Genomic DNA, 27,651 nt, shown 5'->3' on the forward strand with positions numbered 1-27,651 from the left:
TCACAGGGCTGGAACTGATAGAACTAGTCCTTAAATATCTACTTATCTTTAAATCCCAATTAGGGTCCCTACAAGTTGGTTCTGACTTGAAGGCAAATAACACGCAATATCTGCTTCCATTTTTTCCTGTCCTAAAAAATTATTAATGATAATTTCTTCCTACCAAAATCATGCACAATACTCTTTCTTTGCAAGTTCACACATATACATCCTAAGGGTCCATGATTACATGTAGAGAAGTTATCATATGAACAAACAGTACATGGATTGAACTTGCAGCAATCTCTGATTCCAGGTGTTCTTTTTGAGCTGTAACTACAGAGAGATTACTCACTGCATGTATTATCTGGTTCATGCTACACATTCTCTTTTTTTTTTTTTAAATCATTTTCCATTGGGTAAGAAAGGTCATAGGGAGGGGGATTTGGAACAGGGTACTGGAGTAAATAAAAAAAATACAGAATGTGATAGAGAACAATATATATCATTATTACTTTTGCTGATATGTTTTCTTACTAATCTTATTTCAAACTTACCTTCCCATTTTTTCTAAGCCTTTAAAATTTACAATTATATCTTATATCTTCTTTCTTATAAATTTAACCCATTCATGTTCTAATCTCTCATCCAGTTATACAAAGGTTCCCACTTTTTTCTAGCCTCAACAATTTCTTCGTTTTTTTAATACTTCAGTTAAAATATCCATCTCTGCTGCTTCAAAAAAATTTCTGTTAACTCCTGAATTGTTGGAGTTTCCTCTTTTTTTCATTCATGCAACACTTTCTCTGTGAAGAATATCTGTGGTGTGAAAACACGAGGGGAAATGTGTTAAGTATCAACCAATATTTTCATCTCCGAGGAAAGCATAGAACGTCAATGTATGTACCTCATCTGCCCACATTTACTGTATTCTGCTGAAGTGGCTTTTCTTTCTTAACTTCCTGGCTTTGTGAAGATGAGACTTCCTTCGTACTGGTTCCAGATGGCATGCGTTTTGTTTCAAACAGGATTCTCAGTCTCCAGCAGACATCCTCTGTCCTTTAATGTGCATACAACAAAAATAATTTTTAACTTTGTAATTGGGTGGGGTGCCCCTGTTTATTCTCAGTCTGTCCAAATAAACAACTACTGGAATAATTTCATTCCGTTTTCCATATTGCTACAGCAGCTATGCTTCAAAGTGGTTGCTTTCAAACCACATTTCTTTGTATGTCATAGAGTTATGTCTTTCTGTCCATATACCGTATGTAATATTTCTGTATTGGTTCTGATCTGCATAAGTCTCATAGGTATAATCAAACAGTGGAACTGTCTAATAAAAACAGTAATGCAGTGTTAGAGATCCAAACATTTTCATGAAAGATCAGAAGAAAAAGATATGCTTTCAATAAGTACGTAAAGTTTGAGGGTACAAGGAAACAGATTGGCAATCAACTGCAGGAGGAGGGAGTCACATTTGCAGTCTCTCTGTCAACCTTAAAGAATCTCATATAAATTAAAACCAGCCAGTTGATTAACAGGTACAATTACACAGGACAACAGATGATGCCAACCCCAAGCTACTTTTGATTGTGTGATAATATTTGTCATTAAAACATTCCATTCCATCTGCCAGTTCTGTTGTCCGTGTTCACTTTTCCTTTAATTTCTGTTGCGTTTTCTATTGACTTTTTTCTCATCTTCCTTTCAAGGGAGAATAACCATCTTTGCACTCATCTTTTCAGCTTCCTAATTGACATTAACCCTCTTAGCTGTCTTCAGTTTGCTGTTACTTCCTATGTTCTTTCATAGCTTTCTAAGAGATCACTTACCCTATATTTTGTGACCTAATTCGAGTAGGCACTGCATAGTTGGTTTAGTTGGAGCTCAGGCTAAGACTTAACTGGACTTTATCATTGCCTGGTGTGAACTTGAGAATTCACTCTAGAATACACTCATTCCTGCCTTTTAGTCTGCAAGAGTTTGACATTACAGATTTTTCCTATCAGAAAAACCCTGATAAATCCAGTATTTCTTGCAACACAGTTGGAAAATCATAACATTGGCGGAATAGAGTAGGGACTCTGGAATAACCATTGGTAGTGTTCTTATTTGAAACAAGTATTTGACTTGATGGAATTTCTGCCTAACCGCAAGTACTGTTTTCAGGAATTGTGTGGAAAAGGAAAGCTGAGATGGCTGCCGAAGACCAACAATCTACATTTTAATACCCACAGGATTTGTGTTTTGTGAACTACTATATATTTCTTAGCTTGTATTAAAATAGTCCTCCTGTGTAGCACACTTGTTGCTTTGTACCCTTGTTCCTCTATTAGCTACTGGTCTCATAAATCTTTATATTTTCTATGGTGATACTGCATGGTGGAGAAAACAACCCTCTTTAACCATATATTATAATGTGCCTACATTTTTAGATTTTAAAAAGTTGAAAACTGAGCAGGAATAGGAAAAAAAAGTATGCTTACTGGTTAGGGCACTAATTCTGCATCATATTGTGTTAAAATCTTTTGATCATGAGGAAGTTAATATTGAACAGCTCAAGGAAAGGCTGATACATTCTAAAGCTTTCCTGTTCAGATCATTCCTAATCTACATCTCTATCATGTCCTCTCATTGTCTTTGTGGTCCCCTCCCCCCCCCAACTGAAAAGACCTTTCCTCTTCAGCCTGACCTCATTGGGAAGATCCTGTACTCCACTCCCCTATATCACAGTAGATTCCCTTTGCTGAACCTTCTCCAGATCTGTGGGGGTTTTTTGTTTGTTTCTAGAAATTGGATAGTCTGAACTATGTGCAGTATTCAAGAGATGGCTGTACACTATATTGCTATGATTGTATTCAGAGATTTACTACAGTACTGAGTATTCATTCTGTTCCTTAATAATTTCTAATATGAAATTTGATTTAATTACTGCAATAGAGTATTCAGCTCATTTCTGAGTGAAATGAGGCTAGCAAGTATAGCAGAAAGTATATACTTCCTAAATATGTGAGGAGAATACAGAATTGTTTTTAACCTAACAATGCTCTAAAGCAGTGGTGTCGAACTGTGGCCCTCCAGATGTTCTTGGCCTTCAACTCCCAGAAATCCTGGCCAGCAGAGGTGGTGGTGAAGGCTTCTGGGAGTTGAAGTCCAAGAACATCTGGAGGGCCACAGTTCGACACCACTGCTCTAAAGGTACTGGAGCACAATTACAATGGAATGGAGCCTTCATTTTTATTAGAGACAATATAGAATGCCATGCAAAAAGGATACATTTCTCATGGCTACAATTCAATATTTCTCGCTGGGTACAGCAGGAAGTAGTTAACCTAATAACATGCTGGTAAGTAACTTGGTGGGGAGGATATAATTTTCACCTAACTCCACTAGTCTATTAGAGAGAAGATTGCTGTCTGGTATGCAGGTTAGAATTGAATTGTTCTGGCTTTTATTGTAACTGTCAAGAGACATGTATGTATTAATATTACTAAAATAAGTAGATAATAAACATTCAGGGTAAGATTTAACAAGTCAAGTCATTCTAATGTCTTTCATAGGAATAACATGCCGCTATACTGGCTGCTCAAATATTGCCATTTGACCACTAGTTATTTGGCCATAGGAAATAGTATGTGAAGCAGAAAATGGCACTATACAATGGTAGTTTACAGTGGTGCCTCGCTTAGTGATTGCTTCGTTTAACGATGTATTCGCTTAACGATGGGTTTTTTAAAAGAATTTTCTGCATCGTTTAACGATGTTTCCTATGGGCGATTTTGGGACCATGCTTCGCATAGCGAATGCATTTTGGGTCCCCTGTTTCGCTTAATGATGTCCGTTTTTGCAATTTTATAAGTGTCTTAAAATGTTCAAAAACTGTTTTAAATGCTTGGAATCGTTAGTGCACCTTCTAAAACATGTGCAAACTTAATTTGGCTTTGTTCTGAGTCTTCATTAATTTTTGGTGAATTTTTTCTCCCCCATTGGAATGCATTGGAGTGCCTGTTTGACAGCTGTCAAACTTGAGTTCAATGCATTTCAATGGGGGGGGGGTTTGAAATTCACCAAAAATTAACGAAGAGTCAGAACAAAGCCAAATTAAGTTTGCACACATTTTAGAAGGTGCACTAACGATTCCAAGCATTTAAAACAGTTTTTGAACATTTTAAGACACTTTTAAAATTGCAAAAATGGACATCGCAAAACCATTGAAATGCATTGAATGCATTCCAATGGGGGAAACATTGTATCGCTTAGCGATGTTTCCTATGGCGATTTTCGCTTAAGGACGGCAATCTGTTCCTATTGGAACGGATTATCCGGTTTTCAGTGCATCTCTATGGGAAAACATGTTTCGCTTAGCAATGTTTTCCCATAGCAATGTTTTTTTTTTGGAACCAATTAAAATCTTTAAGCGAGGCACCACTGTACTTTTAAAAGATTTCATTATGGTGTCATTTGCTAACAAATTAGGGTGAGAATTTCTTGTCTTCTGGCTTTGCAGTACCTGGGGCAAAACATGGCAGCACAGAAAAAACATCTTCACATCTAATATGCTTTAAAATGAGACAGGGACATAAGAGATTCAGAGTTGACTCAGTACTAAGATAAACTAAGTGTATGATCAAACACGGTTTTAGATCACATTTTGGAGTACTGACAGCACAGTCTGGTTCACCCTATTTTCCAGACAACGTACTGCAGATCATGCTCCAGCCCAGCTCTGTTCAATCCTACATCCAGTCCTTTTTGGTCCAACAGTAGTGTTGCTCTTTTTTCAGAATGGGCTTATGGAAGCAGAACCTGACTGCTTTAAAGGGTCCCTTTTAAGATTGCGCTCAGGAAGGGACCTTTTCCAATGCAATTCAGTGAAATCTTCAGGTTCCCATCTGATCACACCCAAAGAGTACAGTATGAGATATTAATTGATTAATGTGATAATGTAGATGGAAGTGAGAATTTATTTCAGCCTGGTGATGCTTGAGGACTTGGCCTGATTTTCCTAAACAGAAATGTTTTTGAAAGCTGACTTTTAAAAATGCTGTTCTTTCTTACATTTATATTTAAATTCAATTTTGAGAAATCTGGAGGTGCGAGCTGATCATGATGTTCCAGGGTAAAAGTCAAAAAAGAAGAATTTTTCACTGAATCAATTCATATTTACTGAATAGTGTTCAGTGCTATAATAATTCACTACATTATTAGTGGGACTGAATCTAATTGTTAGCTTCAACTAAAAGAGATCCATTGCATCACCTGCTGCTTGGTAAGACAACATTAGTGTAAATCCACCTGATGTAATGGGTCTACTTCAACTGGGACTGTAAAGTAGATTCAGGTCAATATTTCACATTAATAGTTAAAATTACTTGTTTTTCCCATTAGTAAAAATACAGAACCTCTTAGCTGTTACATTTTTATTTTTTGTTCTAATAAAGTAATGCTTCAAAAATATAAACAATAGCTTGGCTATGATTGGCTGGTTGACCTAATCCATTTTATTGGTTGCAGGGTCTGTCCCTTGTTGTCTTCTTTGACATTTCATAGATATAAAGATTTGTTTCTATTTAGAACTTTGCAGTTATTTTGTAAATATAAAACATGAAGAAGTAGATACTACTCATTCATTCAATCATTCATTCATACTGGTAGCTCGGTGGTGGTGGTGTAACTGTGGAAACTGCTAGTCAAAAAGGAGCTGAATTATCTAACTATTTTACTTAGAAGAAAGGTTGTCCTTACTGTCTTGTTTCTCGGTTGATTGTTTCAGTGTTGTATTCTTATTTCCTTTACCATAATTAGGTACCTTTTGGAACAGGACTTTCCAGGAATGAGAATCGGTCCAGAACCAACTACAGATTCTTTCATTGCTGTCATGTATGGAGACACAGAAGGAAGCACTCCAGGAAATGCTCTAGTAGTAGACCCAAAGAAGCCATTCCGCAAACTTGATCGTTTTGGAAATGCATTCTTAAATAGGTAAAGAAAATCTGCGTATGATCTCCTTTTAGTCTGTTTGAGGTGGGGTGGGGAGATCGGGGGAGACAAGCTGAGTGCTCTTCCCAAGTACAGTGGTGCCTCACTTAACAAGCGCCTCGCTGAGCGATGAAATCGCTTAACGAGGGGCTCTGGGCCATCGCTGGAGCATTCGCTCAGCGATGGCCCCTATGGTGTTTTTTCGCTTTGCGATATTCGCTAAGCGATTCGCTTTGCGATATTCGCTAAGCGATTCGCTTAGTTAATATCGCATAACGAAGCAGGGGAGAACAGCTGATCGGCGGTTCCAAAATGGCCGCCGGAAGGTCCGTGCCGCATTTTCGCGCCCTGCCCTCGCTTACCGAGGGCGCGAAAATGGCGGCGCTATGGAGGAACATCGCTTAACGGTGAGTTTTAAAGCCATAGGAACACATTGAACAAAGTTCAATGTGTTTCTATGGCTTTTTAAATTCCGTTTAGCGATGTTTCGCTATAGCGAAGGTTAATCCGGAACGGATTAACCTCGCTATGCAAGGCACCACTGTACTTGCCTTGGACATTGCATTGAAAGTGGCATCAATCTGAGTTTGGTGACTTATGAGTATACTGCTGCTATTCAGCTAGACCAATGGTTCCAACTTTGGCTTACCAGATGTTCTTGGACTACAGGGACGTGATGGCGCTGCGGGCTAAACCACAGAACTGTGCTGCAGGGTCAGAAGACCAAGCAGTCGTAAAATCGAATCCACGCAACGGAGTGAGTGCCCGTCGCTTGTCCCAGCTCCCGCCAACCTAGGGGTTCGAAAGCATGCAAATACAAGTAGATAAATAGGGACCACCTCAGTGGGAAGATAACAGCATTCTGTGTCTAAGTCGCACTGGCCATGTGACCACGGAAGATTGTCTTCGGAGAAAATGCTGGCTCTATGGCTTGGAAACGGGGATGAGCACCGCCCCCTAGAGTCAAACACGACTGGACAAAAATTGTCAAGGGGTACCTTTACCTTGGACTACAGCTTCCAGATTTTCTGGTTAGCACACCCAGTGGTGGAGACCTCTGTGAGTTTTAGTCCAAGAACATCTGGGGACCCAAGGTTGGGAACCACTGAGCAAAACTGAAAGAACCTTTTTTCAAAGATCTACATACAGTTTGGATAATAACTTCTGTTTCTTTTCCTAATTCTAGTTCGATATCGTTCTTTCTAGATTTGAAAAAAAACTAGCATAGGGCTTTGAGACAATATTACCAAGCACTAAAAAAATACAGTGAACAGTGTAGGTGATACAAATATATTTAAGGTAAACACTTCTTTTGGGAAAAGGTATCCAGCAAGGGAAAACAGAAATATTTGTATGTTACAGGAGCAGATGCAGGGCAGCTCAAGGAATTTTGCGTCAGCTGTGTGATCCTGTGTAACACTGAAATTTGCTGCAGCTTTTGGGGGGTTAAAAATGTGGACATTTTACCAAAACTACTTGGTGCCAGTTGCTGAGAGACAAGAAGGAAGAACCAAGACAGAAGGAGTAGACAGCTGAAGCCTGAAAGCCAAAATCTCTTTTGGAAACATTCAGAACAACCTCACCATCTAGCTGAGGAGCTGCTTTGCATACAGATGTGGCTAGGGGGGTGGTATGTCACTTTTTAGGTTGACTGTATTCTCAAATTTTCTTTCTGTTTTAAGTTGCTGCACTGAATCTTCATTACAGTTGAGTGTGTATGTGAATATATGGTGGAGAACTGACTATTATGCAGGCTTTGATTGCATAGGTCAAAGTAGCACTAGGCACTCACTCTCTTTCCAAACCATTTTCTGCTTTCTTTTAGTTTTAATGCCTGTTGCTGACCTTTATTTATGGGGGAGGGAAGTAAAGTGTGCTGCTTATATACCATCCTATAGCATTTAAAGCACTCTCTGGGCAGTTTATAATTTAATTATTTAATTATGTAGGCTACACATTGCCCCACCAGCAAGTTGGGTCCTTAGTTTACTGACCTTGGAAGGATTGAATACTGAGTCAGCCTCCAGCCGGCTACCTGGGATTGAACCTGGAACATGAGCACAGTTTGACTGTAGTACTGCAGTTTAACTGCTGCACCACAAGGCTTTTCCCCCCTTGCTGTTTGTAACTGTTTATGTTCCAGAGTTGTTGGCTGGCAAACATGCAGGACTATAATTTGGGCTACACAGTAAGTGGGCACTTTTGGACAAGCCAGGCTAGTAACACAAAGAGGGTTTCTTAGACACAGATACACATGCACAGACACACACAACCCTGATGATTGTTAATGCTCCTCTATTGCTGAATAGCCAAAGCTTTTTGGACATTCATAAAATAAAGTTTAAAATCATAAAACACATTAATAGAATAAAATGTGAAGTAAAAATATAGAACCTATTGAAACATCATGAAAATATAACAGACAGAAAACAAAGAGTAGGAAATGAGAGCAATAGGATTAAAAATGCACCAATACAGTACTAATACATTAGAAGGCCAAAGCAATAGTGTAAAGCTGTCACTTTTTGCTTAAAATGCTGTAATGTGGGGTCCTGCCGGATTCCTAGACAGGGCATTTCATAAACAGCGATCAGCACTCTGTATATGATATTCATATCTATACATATTTGAATACAATGGTGCCTCGCTTAACGAGCGCCTCGTATAGCGACGAATCTGCATAGCTATCCATCCCCTTTCCAGGATCGCTAATGCGGAGGCATTGCGTCAGCCTCTATGGCCGAAACTAGCATAGCGAAGATCGGTAAGCGTTTTGCTTACCAACCTTCGCTTTGCGACCCGCGGATCAGCTGTTCAGCGGGTCCAAAATGGCCACCGGAACAGCCGAAATGGCCACGCACAGCGTTTTTGCGCCCTCCCCTCGCTTACCGAGGACGCAAAAATGCCTGCCGGCTATGGGAAGACTTCGTTAAACTGTGAGTTTTCTGCCGATTTGGAACGCATTAAACATGGCTTTTTTTTGTTCCGTTTAACGAAGTATTCACATAGCAAAGGTTAATCCGGAACGGATTAACCTCGCTATGCGAGGCACCACTGTATATTCATTCTGCGTGCACCCCTCTTTTTGGATAGTGTGACTGAGTTGCAATAAATTAGGGCTGGGCAAAGTGTGGCATGGGGATCCAGATGCAATCCCAGCATCTCCCTGGGTATCCAATCCCCAGCAAGTTATTAAAATTTGCTCAAATATTGCACTTATATTCCCAAGGGGTGTGGAAGGTAAATTTGCCATGTTGGGGGGGCCTCTGGGCCTCCTATACATGCAAAATATTTGGAAGAACTTCTTTTGTACTTGGCAAGCTGCATAGTCCCAGCACACCACAAGAAGGAGGTATTATGAAACTACTTCTGTATTTTACTCATCAGAAAGCCTGATAAAGTTTAAATTTGATTCAATTTGGCAATAGATCATTATTTTTAATAGAACAGGTGGAGTAGTATACTGCCCAATTTCAGTGCTGTATTTTACTACTGAAATTATTGGGTGCGTTCTCAGTTATTTTACTGGAATAAGAATCATTCTGTGTTTTATCAACAGCATATTGCATCTGCACATGATAATTATTCATTTTTGTTCATTATATTTTAATATCGTATTTCTACTGAAAAAGGACTCAAGGCAGCTAACATCACTAAAACAAATTAAGCAATAATACAACTCAAATAATCATAATAAACAAAACTGTTTAAAAGCCGATTAAATAGATTGAGATTGTGATTATATGGAAGTGTTGCTACCAGTGCCTCAGGCAGTTTGCCCGTCATAGTCCTACATCCCCCCCCCCCGAGAATTTGCGTGGGACCAATGTTCTGTGTTCTCAAAGAGGTAAGGAGGAGGGAAACGTGTTTCCACGAAAGGCACCTAGAAGTAAAAAAAAAAAAGCAAAGTGTGCTGCTTATATACTGCCCCATAGCGCTTCAAGCACTCTCTGGGCGGTTTACAATTTAATTATGCAGGCTACACATTGTCCCCCCCCCCCAGCAAGCTGGGTACTCATTTTACCGACCTCAGAAGGATAGAAGGCTGAGTCAACCTTGAGCCGGCTACCTGGGATATGAACCCCAGGTCGTGAGCACAGTTTTAGCTGCAGTACAGCGGTTTAACCACTGCGCCACGAGTGAAAGTGAAAGAGGTGGGCACAAAGAGGGATTAGAAGAAGGTTTGAGGTGGTTCTTCGGGATCAGGGATGCCTGGCAAGACGTTCGCAGGGGAGGGCTCAGTATCAGAGGAGTCAGAGTCCATCCTTTCTGATGTTGCTGAACTGAACAGTGGACTGGATGATGAGCCTGGCAAGAGTCCTCATTTAGTTTCCTGGCATGGAGCGGCAGAGGCTGCATCAGTTGTGGCCCAAGATCCTGTGTTGAGTGGCTGAGGCTGAAGGACAGGGATGACATCCATTCTTGCACCTGCGTCTCCATGGTGCTTGACAGGTCCTGCGACATCCACCCCTACACAGCTGAGGTGCTTGCTTTTCTTGCTTTTTGAGAGGTGGGATTTTTTTAAAAAAGTTATTTATTTTGCTGCTTCTGCCTCTATATGTCGGGAGGGGGTGCTTTCCCCGTTTGATTGTGTGCTCTTTTCATTGTTTTTGGTCAGTTTATTGTGTGTTTATATTAAAGATGAACATTTGGGTGGTTTTTTTGATAATTTTTCTTACATATTTTGTAAGCCTTTTGAATAGATTTGTTCTCTATTACCTTGCCTCTGCTGTTTTGAAGTAGGTTCTAAGGGTTCTTTAAAATTTCTGGAGTGCCAGAATCATGAAAGGGGAAGCCCAAAACAGAAGAACCTGAAACAGATTTTCACTTTCATGTAAAATGAAAACTGATACATGAGGAAAAAAAAAACAATGAAAGAGGCAGCCACCCAAAAGAATCTGAAATGACATTACAATTTTCACTGTATATATCCTTAATCATAAACAGATTGTGGAGAGAAGAGGGACAGGCCCCCCTCTCAATTTGGGGGATAATCCAATCACTCAATGCGTAAGTCACTACTGGTTGTAATAGGGTGGTTTTGCATTTGCAATGCCAGTTTAAGTACCATATCTTGTTTTTGTGAAAGCTCCCCAGCATTGAGTTTTGGAAGAGTCTAAAATTTATTCAAATGGGATGAGTCAGTACTTTTAAAAATAGCAGTTTTAAGATCACTGAACAGTGGAGTAAATGAGACTAGAATAATGTTATCTGAAGAAGGTACGGATTTGCCTACTTATCTCTTACCTGAAGATGAGCTATGGAATGGAGCTCATTTTACCAGCCTTGAAAGGATAGAAGACTGAGTCAACTTTGAATTGGCTACCTGGGATTCAACTCATGTCGTGAGTACAGTGGTGCCCCGCATGACGATGATAATCTGTCCTGTGAAAATCGCTTAGTGAAATCATTGTCATGCGAAAACCCTTTCCCCATTGGAATGCATTGAAACCCAGTTTAATGCATTCAATGGGGAAAATACCTTGTCGTCCAGCGAAGATCGCCCATAGGAAAGCCATTTTGCGAGCACCGATCAGGTGTAAAAATGGCTGGCCTGTGAAGCATGGGTCCGGAAAACACAGGGCAGCCATTTTGCGAAGCCGAAAAAATCATTGTCTTGCGAACAAACGGTTCGCAAAGCACGGACCTAATCAACGTCCAGCAAAAATACCCCATAGGACTGACTGTTTTGTGAATCGCTATAGCGATCGTAAAAAGTCGTCATGCGGATTCTTCGTTTAGCAGGGTTGTTGTTTAGCGAGGTACCACTGTAGTTTTGGATGCAGTACAGCAGTTTAACCACTGCGCCACAAGGCTCCTTAAACCACACTTCTTTTCAGCATTCTCTCTCTATTGGCATTAGTGGTTCTGGTTCCATTGAAGAGGAACACTTCTCTGTTTCGCAGGGTCTTTGCTTTAGTAGCATCATGTTATCCAGGGGTACTCAGTGTTGTGTAGTGGATAGAGTAATGGACTAGGGCTCAGGAGACTTGGGTTTGATTCCCTGGCTGTGCCATGGAAACTCACTAGAAGCGGTGGAACTGGTAAAACCGCTCCTTAAATACCTCACTTACCTTGAAAACTTATAGGTCGCTATAAGTCAGTTCTGACTTGGCGGCACATAACAACACAATATCCTGCATTCCATGCGGGTATTGTCAAGTGCTTCAGGCTTCTGCCCCCACACAGTGATTAAGGACAGTGTGGTATGTTTGTAACTTCTCTGCAAATGTACAAAGTAAAACGGCTCAGACATTTATGTTGGTGTTTGCTTTACCAGGCGTTTGAGTTAGTTATCTGACGAAGAATTGCAGCCTTTCCAGGGCTTCCTGTTTGTCAGCTCCCTTGCTGTTGCCTGAGAAATCAACTCAGAGTTGCACTTGCAGACTCTAATCCTGCTGTCAAGTGGAAGAGCAATAGAAACTGCTAAGTTTTCCAAGCCTCGTTTAAACAACCTACCTCTGCGCAGTTACTGTTTTCAGGCACTTGCCATGAATTCTCTGCTTTTATTTTGTGAGCAAAGAGGAGAAGTGTGACAAACTCTGTTCTTTCAACCTAATGAGGTCTCTCTCCAGGTTTTGGTGTTTTTTTGCAATTCCATTGCAGTCTTCCTTCACTTCATTGAAACAAGAATAAATTCCAAACTTGCTTAAGTTGTTTTTGCCTGAAATGTTTAAAATAACGGGTATTTATCAATTTGCAAAATGGTTTGAAAAATGCTAATTCTGATAGAATCAGAATAATTGAGTTGGAAGGGGCCTATATATGACCTTTTTTTGCTTTTTAATGAAAAAACTCACAGATAGTTCTAAATGAGAAACTGTGGACATCTTTCATTTATACCACTATAAAATTTCCTTCCCCCTCTTTTTATTATATGTCAATCACGTGCCTACAAATGACTTTAGTGTGTAACACAGTGCTGTCTCCATATATAATTGCTGTTCTTGTTTATCTTGAAAAACCTGCCACTGTTTCTACATCATTTGACATCCGGAAAATTAAAAAACATTGAGTCATTGTTCAGCTGAAATAAAGGACACAGTCTTTTCCTAATACTTGACAACTGGTGTAGCAGTTAGTACTAATTCAAAGTCAGACATTTTGCAAAAGGAAAAAAGAAAAAGAAACTGTATGAGAACAAAATATCACGATTAATGCATTCTCGAAGGCTTTCACGACCGGGATCCGATGGTTGTAGGTTTTTGGGGCTGTTTGGCTGTGTTCTAGAGGTTTTTCTTTCTAACGTTTCGCCACTCTCTGTGGCTGGCATCTTTAGAGGACATGAGCTAGAACTCTAGAAGAACCTCCAGAACACGGCCAAACAGCCCGAAAACCCTACAACAACTATTATAATTAATGTTTGTTCTATTCAGTCACTTCTTACCATTTTTAATTTTTAAAATATTATAATTAAAACAACATAGTCAAAACCATATAGAACTTAAGGTTGCATTTTAAACAAATCTTAAAAGTTACTGTGACATTAAAACTGTTTTCCTTAATATGGTGTCCCCCATGCTGTCTGGGAATGTTGGAACCCAACTTCCCTCTAAGTTGTGTGGCTGTGCAGGCATGTGGCACTTTATTGAGGGTGCACAGATGAGCCAATGTTGCTGTCCATTTGCTTCAGCTTATGGCTAGGACCCCCCCCCCAATGCATGAGATGGAACCCCTACCCAGCATTCCAGAAGATTAGAAGGAACATGCATTTGGAGGACACCAAATTGACGAAGCATGTATTAAAACATCCCCTTGAGTTCCTGGCAGTAAGGACAGGGTACAGATGTCACAAATAAATGTTCTTCAGATACCATGGTACTGCTTACATCTACATAAAGTCTCTATTTTTACTATGTTATTCTGATAGGAGATGGTGAAAGTGTTGAGATAATCTTCTGTAGGAAAGAGACCAGTTGGTCTTGTATTGCTGCTTGGCAGTTCCAGAGAAGCGGCTGCTCATAATAAAGCAACACTCTTCTTTTTGTCTGACAGGAAGGGTGTTCAGATAAATACCCCTTATGCGCAGAAGGAGGAAGCCAGGGTCATGCCTGGAAATACCAGACAGTCTTGGACAGTGAACATATGTTAATGTATGCATGTAGCACTTGTTTATATGAGGACAAATTTTGGCCCACTAGAGATCCCCCTCTGTGCATGTTTAGGGCTCATTCTCACACTTGCCAAATACACAGCTAGGCTAGTTCAGGAAGCCCATAGCTGTCTCATGCTGTGCAAACCTGGGAGCCTTGAATCTTTTTTCACATATAGAAATTGGTCCAAAAAATACATTGTGCATGTCTTGCTATAGTCTTCTGTTTGTTGTTCAGAAATACCAAAAGCCTTTTCTAGTTACATTTGAAGTTAACATGTTTGAAACAACAGAACTCTTCCTCTCTCCTTTGTAGGTTCATGTGTGCCCAGTTACCTAATCAGGTTCTGAAAAGTATCAGTATCATAGATAGCCCTGGCATTCTTTCAGGAGAGAAACAGCGTATCTGTAGAGGTGAGTTTGTCTGTTTACTTGTTGATAGCAAAATTCATATCACCCTTTCTCTCCCAGCAGGCAGTTGCAACAAAGAAGATAAAACAAGGTGATAATAAAAGTTTGAAGAGAAGACAAGAAAACAGAAGCAGTGTTAAAAAAGAGTAATATTTACCTAAAACATGTAGTGCTCAGAAAAAAAGTAATAGTGATCTGTATTCTTTTGGAGTTTTTTGTCATGACTAACAGGGAAATCCTATGCAAAGGATTACTTGCCGTAATCCAAGTAAAGTGCCTTCTGGATTACAGATTATAGGCAGTCAAAAACTGCTGGTTCAGTGCAGATGTTTCCCGGATACACAGCTGATCTGCGGTTTACCACCCTGTCCCTCCAGCGGATGCCCACGAAGAGGCAGAGAAGGTAGGGCAGGGAAGCTGGGGCGCTGCCTCTGAGTGGCTACCAGCCAGAGGGGGTAAGGTGCCAGACCATGGATCAGCTGTGTGGCCGGAAAACAAACTGCGCCAAACCGGAGGTTCATGCCCATCTCTATTACAGACTAAACTGGCTAATCTATTGACAGTGTGCTCTAGTCACTTGGTTACAACTTTTCTGGATGTTGTCAGTATTTTTGTTTCTGTTTGTTTGATGTAGGGTGCCCTACAGAATTGGCTTGTGTATTCTAGACTGAGGCACTCTCTACCAGAACATCTGGATATGTTATGATTCCAAGTGCTGCAAAGTTATGTCATATTTTATCTCACAAGACTTATATTAGAGGATTCACATAACTTCCAAGCATTATCATATTTGATAACCTTTTATTGTTTGCTCTCTCTTTTTGTTTTTGTTTTTCAGGCTATGACTTCTGTGATGTCTTACGGTGGTTTGGTGAGCGGGTTGATCGCATCATTCTCTTATTTGATGCTCATAAACTTGATATTTCTGACGAGTTCTCAGAAGCAATTAAAGCATTTCGGGGTCAGGATGACAAGATCCGGGTGGTGTTGAATAAGGCTGACCAAGTGGACACTCAGCAGTTAATGAGAGTTTATGGTGCGCTTATGTGGTCCCTGGGAAAAGTGATCAACACTCCAGAAGTGCTGCGGGTCTACATTGGCTCTTTTTGGGCCCAGCCCCTGCAAAACACAGAGAACCGAAGGCTATTTGAGGCGGAGGCTCAGGATCTTTTCAAGGACATCCAGAACCTACCTCAAAAGGCAACAGTGAGAAAACTCAATGATCTGATCAAGAGATCAAGACTAGCCAAAGTAAGTGGGGGGGCATGATAAAGCTTCATGGCTGGGTGTAACCACATAAGCTCCCTTGTTGCGTCCCTCTGAGGAACAACTACTTCCTCAGATTGTGGCATTTATTGTCACAGAGGGCCTGGATTTGCATACTGCCCTGATAATACAATGATAACTTGATTTTGTAAAAGGTAAGCTGTAAGAATGAAGAGGTGCTCTTAGCTGGGACCCCACCAAACTAAGTGGAATGGGAGGCAGGGGATGCTAAATATAGCAGAAGATGAGAGAGTTCCCTTAATCCTTCATAATTTGCTTTAAAATCCAACTAAATATATTGGGCTTCAACCATAGAATGAACAGAGAACAATATACCTATAGGAAGACAAGCAGTTAATTATCCAGAGTGAAGCTTAAGTATACAGTTAACTTTAAGCTTGAAATAATTTTAAGTAGCTGTTATTCAAGAAAACAGTTATTGTGTAGTAGTGCCTTTTAAAAGAGAGAGGAAAAACGAAACTATAATGTGGCTTTTGATCTTGCTTCACTCCTCCCTGACCCCATTGCTCTTGAAATTCCTCTTGCATCAAAATAGTTGCCACCTCCCTATCAACTCTAGAGGCTTATCAGCTCTGTTCTGGCATTGCCTCCATCCCACATGATAGGTCTGACTTGTGGGCTTTGAAGCAGGAGAACATTCTTACCTGTCCAAAAACACATGGAGCATCTGAAGAAATGCTCATTTGGGGTGGAGGAGTACTGGGGAAGACACTGAGCAGTAGGGACCCCACAAGCCGTTTCATAAAAGTGTTGTTTTTCTATGCTGAGTATTATTCTCTACTGAATGTTGATGTAAAAAGGTAGGCGTACGGCAGCAGATTGTTTGACTGTGAATTCTATTCCCTTGGAAGATAGAAGTGACATTTCTTGATATGCAACATATGTTGCAGAGGCTGATCAAGCTGATTTTATAGGACCATCTCAACAGGTTACGCCTTTAAATGCTGCTTGTAGAAACTAAGCATTGTGTTTTTCCTTTTGAAAAATATGGGTGCAAGCAGCATTTTAGATGTGTGTGCATATGCACACTGAAATTCTTTTATCAGTTGACCACAGCATTTTGCTGCCAAATTTAATGACTCACTAATCTATCTTCAAGCTAGTGACAGAGTGAGATTTACCCTGAAGTCCTTATCCCCTGGTGAGGTATGAGAAGGAAAGTGAACACACGGCTTGTAGGGATAGCCAATGGGAAGGACACTTAAGCTGCAGAAGTGACTAGCACAGCCCTCCCCAGCTTATCAGCCTCTAGATGTGTTGGAATGCAATGCCCATAAGCTCTTACTAAGGGATTATAGTCGTTGTGTTCCAACACATCTTAAAGATGTTGGGTCAGTCTAGGATCTGTTCAACAAGAGCAAAGTACTCTTCATTGTATTTGTGCTTTCCATCTGCAAAATTCATGATGCTTATTTCCCTAATGTTGAAATCTGTTCTACCAGTCTCTATCCATAACTTCCATTCCAACTGTTCAGCTGAATCTTATCCTTTACCCTTAGAATGTGCTATTTCTAGTTTTCAGTATAGAAGGTTAGAGACTTTATGATAGGCCTCTTTAGGTTTTGTTTACAAAGGGATTGAAAGTCTGGGTGGGAAGCTTTTAGCAATACTCAGGTTTATTTGGCCTTCAGTCAGTTGTTTTAGGGGTTCATATGTACAAGCACCCACTTGCCGATCCATTCTAAGAATAATAAGGAAATACTTTAGCAATCTGGTATTGCAAACACAAAATTTTCCAGATAAATTTATGAACCATAGAAAACCATATGTCCACTCTTGGTTGTGTTTTTGAAATGTAAACAATTATTGAGGAGGTAGAGGTGGGGGACTTACTCTTAGAGATCAACATTTTAGTTTTGTTAATTATTTTGTTTATTTGTTTGTTTGTTTGTTTGTTTGTTTATTTATTTATTTATTTATATCCCGCCTATCTGGTCAGTTAGGCCAGTATTTGCTTGGTTGGGCTGTCTAAATATTTCTTTTTCTTCATTTCTGCCCTTTTCATCCCCCTTTTCATTTCTATCCTTGTCTTATATGGTTTCATTGACACTGATGCTACCACACATAATTAATTGCCCAAGTTTCTTACTATATGTGTGTGTTAGCTTCTCATGAGAGTCCCTCTTGCAAAGGTGAAAATTATAATCTGAGCCTAATCTGCAGATGGCATAGAATCACAGAATCATGAAGTTGGAAGGGGCCTATAAGGCCACCAAGTCGAACCCCCTGCTCCATGCAGAAATATGGATCAAAGGATATCTGCCAGGTGGTTGTCTTAATTTCTCTTGAAATGCCTCCAGTGTTGGAGCACTCACCACCTCTCAGGGTAATTGGTTCCATTACCCCAATTCTCTAACAGTTAGGAAATTTTTCCTGATATTTAACCGAAATCATCTTCCTGTAACATGAGCCCAACCATTGTTCCTGTAACATGAGCCCAACCAAAATCATCTTCCTGTAACATGAGCCCACTCTTTGACCTGGCAGAGAGGCTCATCATCCTGCCTTCTGCCAGGAGTGGCTAACCCATTGTGAGCTCCGGAGCGATAGGAGGGGAGTCCGGAGTTGGCGGCAGCGGTAGAATTATGAGTGGTCGGTCTGGCCTGGGACCAGACCCTTGTTATTTGCACCTGTGGGGGGATATTTGTATACGAATATGAATACCCCGATCTCTAGTATCTACCTATGATTATCTTAAAGTTATTGTGCTGTAAAGTCAGTCTGCAGATATCTAGCAAACCGATTATTTGCCCTGCATGATTTGCATATTTAGTACCTTTTTGGATGCATATATCTGTAGTAATGAACTAACTATGTATCATGGGCCAAGGCACCCTAATCTGATTTTCCCTTCCCCCTTTCATTTGCGCTTTTTCCTCTCCTCTCTTCTTTCTATATTTTTCCCCCTGGATGCCTCTCTTTATATCTGTCTCTTGCTGTGTAGGGTTAAGTTCTGTGTGTCATTTGTTGACATTCCATCACTTAGTCCATGTGCACTATAGGGATGACATTATCACCAATGGCAATTTGCCACTGATTATAGGCAAATTGCCACTGTTTAAAGGTGATTTCAGGATTTGTGTAATTCAGATACAATCTGACAAAGTTGCACGCATCCTGAAAATCACCAAAGGAAGCCTTTAAGCAGTGGATATTTGCCATTGCTCTTGATATCATCAATGTTGTGCATACGGAATTTCACAACAAGATTTCAGCCACTGGTTTGTATCCTGTTGGGATAACTGAATGATGGGTAGGAGGGAGTGGGTTTGAGGTTTGTTGTTGCAACAGGTAAATTGAAAATTCAAAAGCAAGCTCTTCAGTAATTTTGCAACCACATGTTGTTGGTAGGTACATGCTTACATCATTAGCTACCTGAAGAAAGAAATGCCTTCTGTATTTGGAAAAGAAGCTAAGAAGAAGGAATTAATAAACAAACTACCTGAGATTTATCGTCAATTGCAACAAGAACACCAGATCTCACCAGGGGATTTCCCAGAAGTCAAAAAAATGCAGGTACAGTGACTCAGAAGTCCATGCAAAATTACAGATGAGCAAGCTTAAAAACTAGTAATATCATCTATTGTGTAAAGAAGCCAAGCATTGCCATTTATTTCTCACTTTTCCTCTAAAGAGTTTCATATGTGGCATACGTATATAGTTGTCCTTTTCTTTTCCCCTTGAGCAGTTTCAAAGCAACATTGGGGGGTACTTTGTCCTGAGAGGTGCAGAGCCAGATTTACCCACTGAGTTTCATGACTGAGTGGGGAGTTGAACCTGGGTCTCTCCAGCACAGTTAGATTACTCCAGTTATGCAAGTCTAACACTAGTTAACGTAGAGGAAAAAGAATTGTATACACCTCCTTGCAAATTCATCATTTAGTTGTTCCTCTATAAAGTGCTGAACTCTTACAGCAAGTAGCTCCCTGAAATCTTACTTATGTATTCTTCGTTTTGGGTATGGCATACACCTGTCATGGAAAGCAAAGCAAAGCGTGTTGCTTATATACTGTCCTATAGCACTTAAAGGACAGTTTACAATTTAATTATTCAGGATTAAATCCCCCCCCAGCAAACTGGATATTCCATTTACAGACCTTGGAAGGATGGAAGGGTGAGTCAACCTTGAGCCAGCTACCAGGCCTGTTGGGATTGAACTTGGGTCATGAGCAGAGTTTTGATTTTAGTCCTGTAGTTTGACCACTATGCCAAGAGGCTCCTGAAAGGGATGTACATGTGTTGGTTGTTTTTTGCACAGTCTATAGCATTTTAGTGTTTCTGCTGTCAGTGCTTTCCATGGGAGTCCTTTTAGAAAACAGTATGGTTACACTGCTGTATAGAATTGGGGAGAAAATGTAGAAGCCCACTTGTCAAATAGGAGCAAGGAATACATTCTGTTGTGCTAGGCATTCATGAAAAACATTGCAGGCTTTTCCACTGCATATGCTTCATCAGGCTTAAACACACATTGGAATATTTTAGATTAAATTATATTTTCTTTGTTCCAATACATATGATTCTCTTGTTGATTTTCTGTCTCTAAATTAGGAGACTGTAGAAGGCAAAGGTTGATGAGATTACTAATAGTTAGGCTACTGTTTCGGGTTGCATATGCCAAATATGAGAACCAAGCCACATGGTTTTTTTAAAATTACCTTTACATTTTTTAAAAATTACTTTTAAAAAATGAAATGATGAAAATTGACATCTCAAATGAAAGACTTAATGTCAGGGAAGGGGAAAGTTTGTGGGTTGCTAAAACCCTTCTCCAAGTAGTTCTTCTCAGATCTCAGATGGTGTGGGGTATCACCTCTATTATTTCTGCCAAGGGGAGCAGGGAGAGAAAGTTGGGGGAATTTTCAGGTAGAAAACCACTGGAGGGAAAAAGGGTAAAATGCAAGCTCTTGCAGTAACACAGGTCTTTCACTTCAAACTGCAGCTTCGGTTTGTGTCAGAAGAAAGAAAAACTTGTAGGAGAGCTCCCTGTGACTTGGCGTCTTATCTAGTGTGGCATGAAAGTTAAACAGTGTGTGAAAGTTTGCTTCTCTGTTTCTGTTCAGTTGTCGTTCTCCCAGTACCCTTGTAAATTGGAGAACAGAGAAGACAAATGAAGAATGGGTTACTAATTGAAATGAGCATTTCTGAAACAAAGTAATGCTGTATCATCTATAATTTGAGTTTATTACACAGCACAATTCCTGCATGGTGGGTTCACCATAGATTGAATTTTTCTAGGGTGGCCCGTCTGTTAATGAAAATCAGGCTTGTGAAGTCTCTCCCAAACTCTTGATTCTATAATTTTGTTGAGAACTTGAAAGCACTTGAAACGGGTCTGTAGCGTTGAGGGTTATAAATCTTTATTGATTTTGTTGTTGTTTCCAAGAGAGCTTTGCTAGTTCTGTTATTAACAAAAAATGCAGAAAGGAAAAACAGCAGCAATTCACAATTTGTTCACCTAAGAGTATCAGTGTGTCAGGACTATACATGGGGACGAATATAAAAAACAAATTGTGATATTCATTGAATATTGCTGGCCTGTCAGATATTCATTCCTTTGTATTTGTCAGTTCCGGAGACCTTGATGAATACGAAGGGATGAATATTCCCGTTTTTTATTCGTCCATTCTTAGCAGCTTCCCTCTGCCTATGCCCGTGGATCAGCCGTTCTTCAGGGATATAAGCAGAGAGGGAAATCTGGCTACCATTTGCAAATATAGTGGCGGGGGGGGACCTTCTGACAAGGCAGCCAGTCTTGCCCTGTCTGTCTGTAGACCACTGAACAGCTGATTGGCAGGCTATAAACAGGGCAAGCGATGGGGCAGTGGAAAGGGGGCAGGGGCAGCTGGTGGAGGCTCCCCCGCTGACAAATCGATTCATAGTTCATCCGTAAACTAGGTCAAAACTAGGTCAACCTTGATGAACCACAAACCAAGACAAACTACAGTATTTTGGCATTTCGTTCCCATCTCTAGTCAAGACATCTTGCTTCATAAAGAACTAGAAAATTTGCAAGCATTAATTTCTGTTTGATCATATTTGATTCAGGTGTTCATCATATTCATTGTAACAGGTTCCAGTTTTCACAAGACTGTTCCGTTGCAGCCAAAACATGAGAGCCAGTGTGGTGTAGTGGATAATGTGACAGGCTCAGGAGAACTTGATTCAGATCCCCACTTGGCCATGAGGTGTGCATGTGTGGCACTGGTAGAACTGCTCCTTAAATATCTCATATACCTTTTAAAACCCTGTTAGAATAGCCATAGTTTGGATGTAGCTTTATCACACAACACAATGCCATAATATAGTGGCATTATCTCTTTGGGCAGTTTCTGCACAAAAAGTTGTGTCATTTATTCCCTGAAAAAAAAACACCACATTAAGTAACTAAATAAATAGAGCTACAATATACAAAACTCAGGCTGCTGTTAGTAAGTCCTATAGGTGTAAGTTTTTACTTGTTAATCTGTTATCTTAATTGAAGGACATTTGTTTCTGTTTAAAGCTGTTAATGAAAATATTTTCTGAGACAATACATTTGAGTCACATTTCTGCTTTGTAGTTTCGAGAAATGTAACTGTGACAGGGTTTACCATAGCTTTGTGATTTCATTCACAAAGCCTATCACCAAATGGTGGTGTTTTTCCCCGGACCATATTTTATTTACATGCCAACTGAAAACTCTGAAATTGCTGCTGAGAAATTGCCGTGTAAATCCCATTTCAAATTATTTGTTGCCAGACAGATTTGAAAACAAATTTTGATTTATAACTTGTGAAAAATGTAATCAGCAGTATGATCTGCTCATTCTCCTCCCCAAACAGGATTGACATATCATCATGGGGTTAGATATAGGTGATATTCATTCTGCTGTCATCATCTTCAGTCTTGGGGAAGCCCAAGAATTTCAACTATGCACTGCTGACAAGTGTTTTCTGTCATTTCACAGGAATTACTGGAGAATTATGACTTCACCAAATTCCATTCTCTGAAACCAAAGCTCATTGAAGCTGTGGATAATATGCTGGCCAATAAAGTTGCCTTCCTGATGACGTTGATTACCCAAGAAGAGCGTAGCATGCCAATGCAGAAGGTTCAGGGCGGGGCGTTTGATGGTACCACAGCAGGGCCCTTTGACCAAGGCTACGGGGAAGGTGCCAAGGAAGGAGCTGATGAGGAGGAATGGATTGTTGCTAAAGATAAACCTGCCTATGATGAAATCTTTTACACCCTTTCCCCAATCAATGGCAGAATCTCTGGAGCCAATGCAAAAAGGGAAATGTTGACCTCTAAACTGCCAAACAGCGTGCTGGGGAAAATCTGGAAGCTTGCTGACTGTGACAATGACGGCATGTTGGATGAGGAGGAATTTGCGTTAGCAAAACATCTCATCAAGATAAAATTAGAGGGCTATGAGCTCCCCAGTAGCTTGCCTGTCCATCTGATACCTCCGTCACATAGAAAATCTCTACGTGGTGCAGAATGATAAATGCATTGTGGAAATCTCATATTGTAATGGGTGGCATCCTATTCACCCTGAAAGCCACCAAGATTGCTTTTTAACACACTTGAAAGTAGGTAATGTTGGTAAGCATTTTCAGAGCTGCTTTAGACATCAAACTTTTCCTATAGAAAACTCGCTGTTGCTCAGGCCATCTTGAAAGTTACTGTGGTTGACCAGAGTCTGTTTCACTGTGGGTGTATGCAGCACCTTCCTGGTCCAAGTGCCAGTGTGTACGCCTGAGTGTGCAGTACAGTAAAATAGACACATGTATAATCTGTGACATGGTGGCATGTTCCTACATTTTCCTATCTACTTATGTTCAGAGTGGCTCTGAAAAGTTAGAAGAAGCAGCAAAGTAACAGCAGGATTAATTTATAGCTTTGTAAGTTCCTCGGTTAATGACCAGCACCTGGTGTGCTCTGGTCCATGGGGTCACGAAGAGTTGGACACGACTTAACGACTAAACAACAACAAAGTTCCTTGGTAGAAAAAGTATTTGTTACAAGTGCCTTTTCAGTGTCCTCCTAAACATGGGGTGGGGGCAAGAAAATATCACATTTGCTGGGTTTCTCCACAGTATATTACAATCAAAATACAGAAATAAGTATGGGAAGTGTAAAACAATTTAAGTCACTCCAAAAAGTAATACTTGTATAATATAAGACAGAGCTTCCTTTTTTTTCCGGAGGGAAGTCTTAACATTTTCAAACCACCCTCTTACAGAAGGCATTCATTAATTTATTAATGATACTTGAAAATATCTTCATGATATAGCAGAATCCACCTCCTGAAATTCTTTGTAGAACTTGTAAGGATACACTTTAATACAGCTTTATAGAAATTAAAAGCATGGCTTGTACTAAATTTTTTCCTATCAATTGAAACTCATCTGGGGAATGAAAAGGGAAAGTGTGCATAGAAAGACATTTTATATGAAAATGAAATTCATTTCAAAAAATCAGTGAAATAATATAATGAAAAAAATTATGTATATTTATTGAAGTTTACTTTCTAAAATCTTACCAGAGTTCTATAGGTATTCTAAAGACTGTTGTTGTTATCTGCCATCAAGTCACCTTCAACTTATGGCAGCCCTATGAGTGATCAATCTCCAAAATGTCCTGTCCTCAACAGCCCTGCTTAGCTTTTGTAAACTCAAGCCTCTGGTTTCCTTTAGGGAGTCAATCTGTATTTGGTCTTCCTCTTCTCCTGCTGCTTTCTACCTTTCCCAGCATTGTCTTTTCCAGAGACTCCTGCCTTCTCTTAATGTGCCAAAGTAAAACAGCTCCAGTTTCAACATTTTTGCCTCCAGAGATAGTTCAAGCTTGAGAAGGGGTCTCATGGCGCAGTGGTTAAACTGCTGTCCTGCAGCCAAAACTGTGCTCACGACCTGGAGTTCAGTCCCAGGTAGCCGGCTCAAGGTTGACTCAGCCTTCTATCCTTTCGAGGTCGGTAAAATGAGTACCCAGCTCACTGGCAGCGGGGGGGGGGGGATGTGTAGCCTGCATCATTAACTTGTAAACTGCCCAGAGAGTGTTTGAAGTGCTATGGTGCGGTATATAAGCAGCGCACTTTGCTTTTGCTTTGCTTTGATCTAGGGCTCACTTGTTTGTCTTTCTGGCAGTCCATGGTATCGGCAAAGCTCTTCTCCAGCAACACATTTCAAATGAATCATATTTTTTTTCTGTCAGCTTTTTTAACTATCTAGCTTTTGCACCGATACATGGTGATCCAAAATACAAGAATGTGGATGGTCTTGGTCCCTCTTGATTTTTTAAAGTATGATGTATGAAAAAGAATTTCCCTGCCAGATCAGACCACAGTTCTCTTGATTCCATTTCTTGGTGACCAACCAGAAATCTCCAGAAACTCCACAGGTAGAGAAGGAGTGCGATAGGCCTCCCCATGGACAGTTAGAAGTGTAGCATGGGAATATTATAATTTTGTTCATAATGGCTGAGCTGTTCTAGGACTTGTAGTCCAAAAATAGGTTTGAAGGCTTACTACACCTAAACGGTTCCACAGAGCATTATGTTTAGTAGCCCTTGATAGACATCCAAAGAAGGAGCTGTTGCCAAATCTTGTGGTAAGCTAATTGTTGCTTTACTATGAAGCCCAGTTAGTTGATTATTGTTTTTTCCATGATTTATATTTTTTGTGCAGTGATGATATGCATAGATACTGTTTGGAACATGCAGTCCCACAGAAATATGATTTTGCACACACACACACACATATATATTTGGCAGCGCTATCTTGTGTCAATAAAGGGTGTGCTGACTGAAACTCCTTGTCTGTATTTTGCACAGGGAAAACAAGCCTGACCCTGTTTATTCTCAGCCCGTCCACAAGAAGCATTCTTTCCTCTTTCAACCTTCAGTGCATTCCTTTCAGTTCTTTAATATAGGGGAGATGGTTGCACATCGATGCTGGGGATATTTATGGCATGTGCAGTGACTCAGTAGCCTTGTCATGTGTGAGTGTCAAGTGAAGGGACTTTTTATTTTAAAAAGCACTTTGAAGCAGTCACTCCTGCTGAACCAAAAATATCAGTTCTTTTGCTTGTTCCTTTCAGCTATCACCTGTGAATGTGGTTTATTCATCAAAATGTTCCAAATGGTCCACCCAGTAACTTGTATTCTTCATATGAAGCTGTGTTCTACAAAGCCAGATTGTTGATAATTGTCTCTCAGAATCCTCTGCTCTGGCTTTCAGTGGCACACCAGTGTTTACAGGTTTCTTTTAAAAATTGTGGTATCATGGATTAAACCTGGAGTTTTCAACATGAAAAACATGTATTTAACTACTGCACTATGATCTCTTCCCAGTGTGTGTGCTCTTCTGGTTTCTATTTGAGCAGTACATCTGGCTCCTGTGCAGTTATCTTAGTGGATCTTTGAGTGCACAGATTTACTGAGACAGAAAACCTGATCTGACAAATCTAGCTCTAATTCTTTACTGCCTCCTCAGATCATTTCAGTTTCCTTGCTTCCCCCCCTCAGTAATTAAATCACTTTTCTTTTATACCCTGAAGGAATCTGTGAAGTAATATAACTGAAATTTGTTTTTGTTTCTTTTTCATCAGTTAGAAGTACCTTGGTTTGCCAACTACCGGGTTTGAGTTTATCTTTAAACACAATAGACTTGGGTCTTTGAAGCAAACATTTATGAAGGATAAAAATAGGTATATTTTCTTTTACGGTTCTACTTCAGCAGTGGAGGGCCTGAAACACTTAAGAAAATTAGGGTGGCTTCGGACATGGCACAAGAAGACACATCAGTGAGTTATGCCTCCATGATTTTCACATCTGTGGGTTGCTCCTTTGTCCATCTTCTAGAGGGGAGGGCTGTGTGCACATCTCCAACTCTCAAAAGACTCAACAATCGCATTGTAGCAAGTTAACAAAGCCTGGTTTGCAAGACCACATAAGCTGGGCTGCATCACATAATGATTAACAGAATATTTCAAAATTTTGTCTGAATCTTACTGCATATCTAAATATAAATCAACCGTCAAGTGAACATCACTTCCACTTATACCTCCTTAAGACAAGGAGCATTTTTGCTCAGTTTCCATGAAGTCTCTGCCAGCTGCACCTTCTAATATGACTTCACCCATTTCCCAACCATCAGGAATAAATTGGAAAGAAGCAGGAAAATCCCACCACATGAGCAGAACTTTAGCTTTTTTATGTTGGGTGCAGCTTGTACAAACCTAACTTTAAAGTATATTTAGTGCTGAGGAAAATATGTGGTGGCATTTCTACAACATGAAACTTGATGCTGAGCTGGAAATTTCATCTCCCACAATGATGTACTCTCACGCCATGTAGGAAGTATCTGGCCTAGAAGTCTGACCAGGTTGCTAAATCAGGTTTTCCTCTTGCCTTTCTTTTTGTTGTGCCTGAACTTCATTAGCTTATTTCAAGCCCATGTTAAGCAGTATGTGTTGCTGTGACCCCCAATTTGTTCCATATCAGTTTATGCTTCCCTCTTTGTAACCATGTTCTCTGCAATCTAAGGCAGCCATCACAATCCCTGGCACACATCCGAGATGTGATGTAGTCCCATCATAGCCAGCTGATACGGGGGAGGTAATGGGATTGTAAACCAGCACACATGGGGATTACTAGACTGAATAAATTTTGTCTGATAGTTCTAGATGTCTCGAGGAATGTAACCCTCCTTATTTAATCAAATCATTTCTGGATTTTCATTAATGTTCAAAATAAGGTTTCGTTGCATACATTTCCCTCTGGGTTTATGGCCATTTGTTCTGCACTTTGATTATCTACACAAAACATTACAGAAACTAATATATTTTTGTATATGCTTTTTAATCGTTTTTTGTAACAATGTTAGAAAAAATGAAATTTCTGTTCAATAAAATTGAAGCATTCAA

At 40.1% G+C, this 27,651-nt stretch overlaps 1 protein-coding gene across 1 annotated transcript in view; it reads left to right on the forward strand.

The window, feature by feature from the left end:
• Nucleotides 1-27,651, forward strand: part of EHD4 (EH domain containing 4) — a 30,531-nt gene extending 2,880 nt beyond the window's left edge. The window contains exons 2-6 of the mRNA XM_020793774.3: nucleotides 5,785-5,961; nucleotides 14,367-14,464; nucleotides 15,300-15,712; nucleotides 19,100-19,264; nucleotides 22,695-27,651. Of these exons, the coding sequence (XP_020649433.3) occupies nucleotides 5,785-5,961; nucleotides 14,367-14,464; nucleotides 15,300-15,712; nucleotides 19,100-19,264; nucleotides 22,695-23,231 (1,390 nt within the window). The 3' untranslated portion in view covers nucleotides 23,232-27,651. The remainder of the gene's footprint in view (nucleotides 1-5,784; nucleotides 5,962-14,366; nucleotides 14,465-15,299; nucleotides 15,713-19,099; nucleotides 19,265-22,694) is intronic.

This window comes from Pogona vitticeps, chromosome 1 (genome assembly GCF_051106095.1).
Source record: "Pogona vitticeps strain Pit_001003342236 chromosome 1, PviZW2.1, whole genome shotgun sequence".
Classification (NCBI taxonomy): domain Eukaryota; kingdom Metazoa; phylum Chordata; class Lepidosauria; order Squamata; family Agamidae; genus Pogona; species Pogona vitticeps.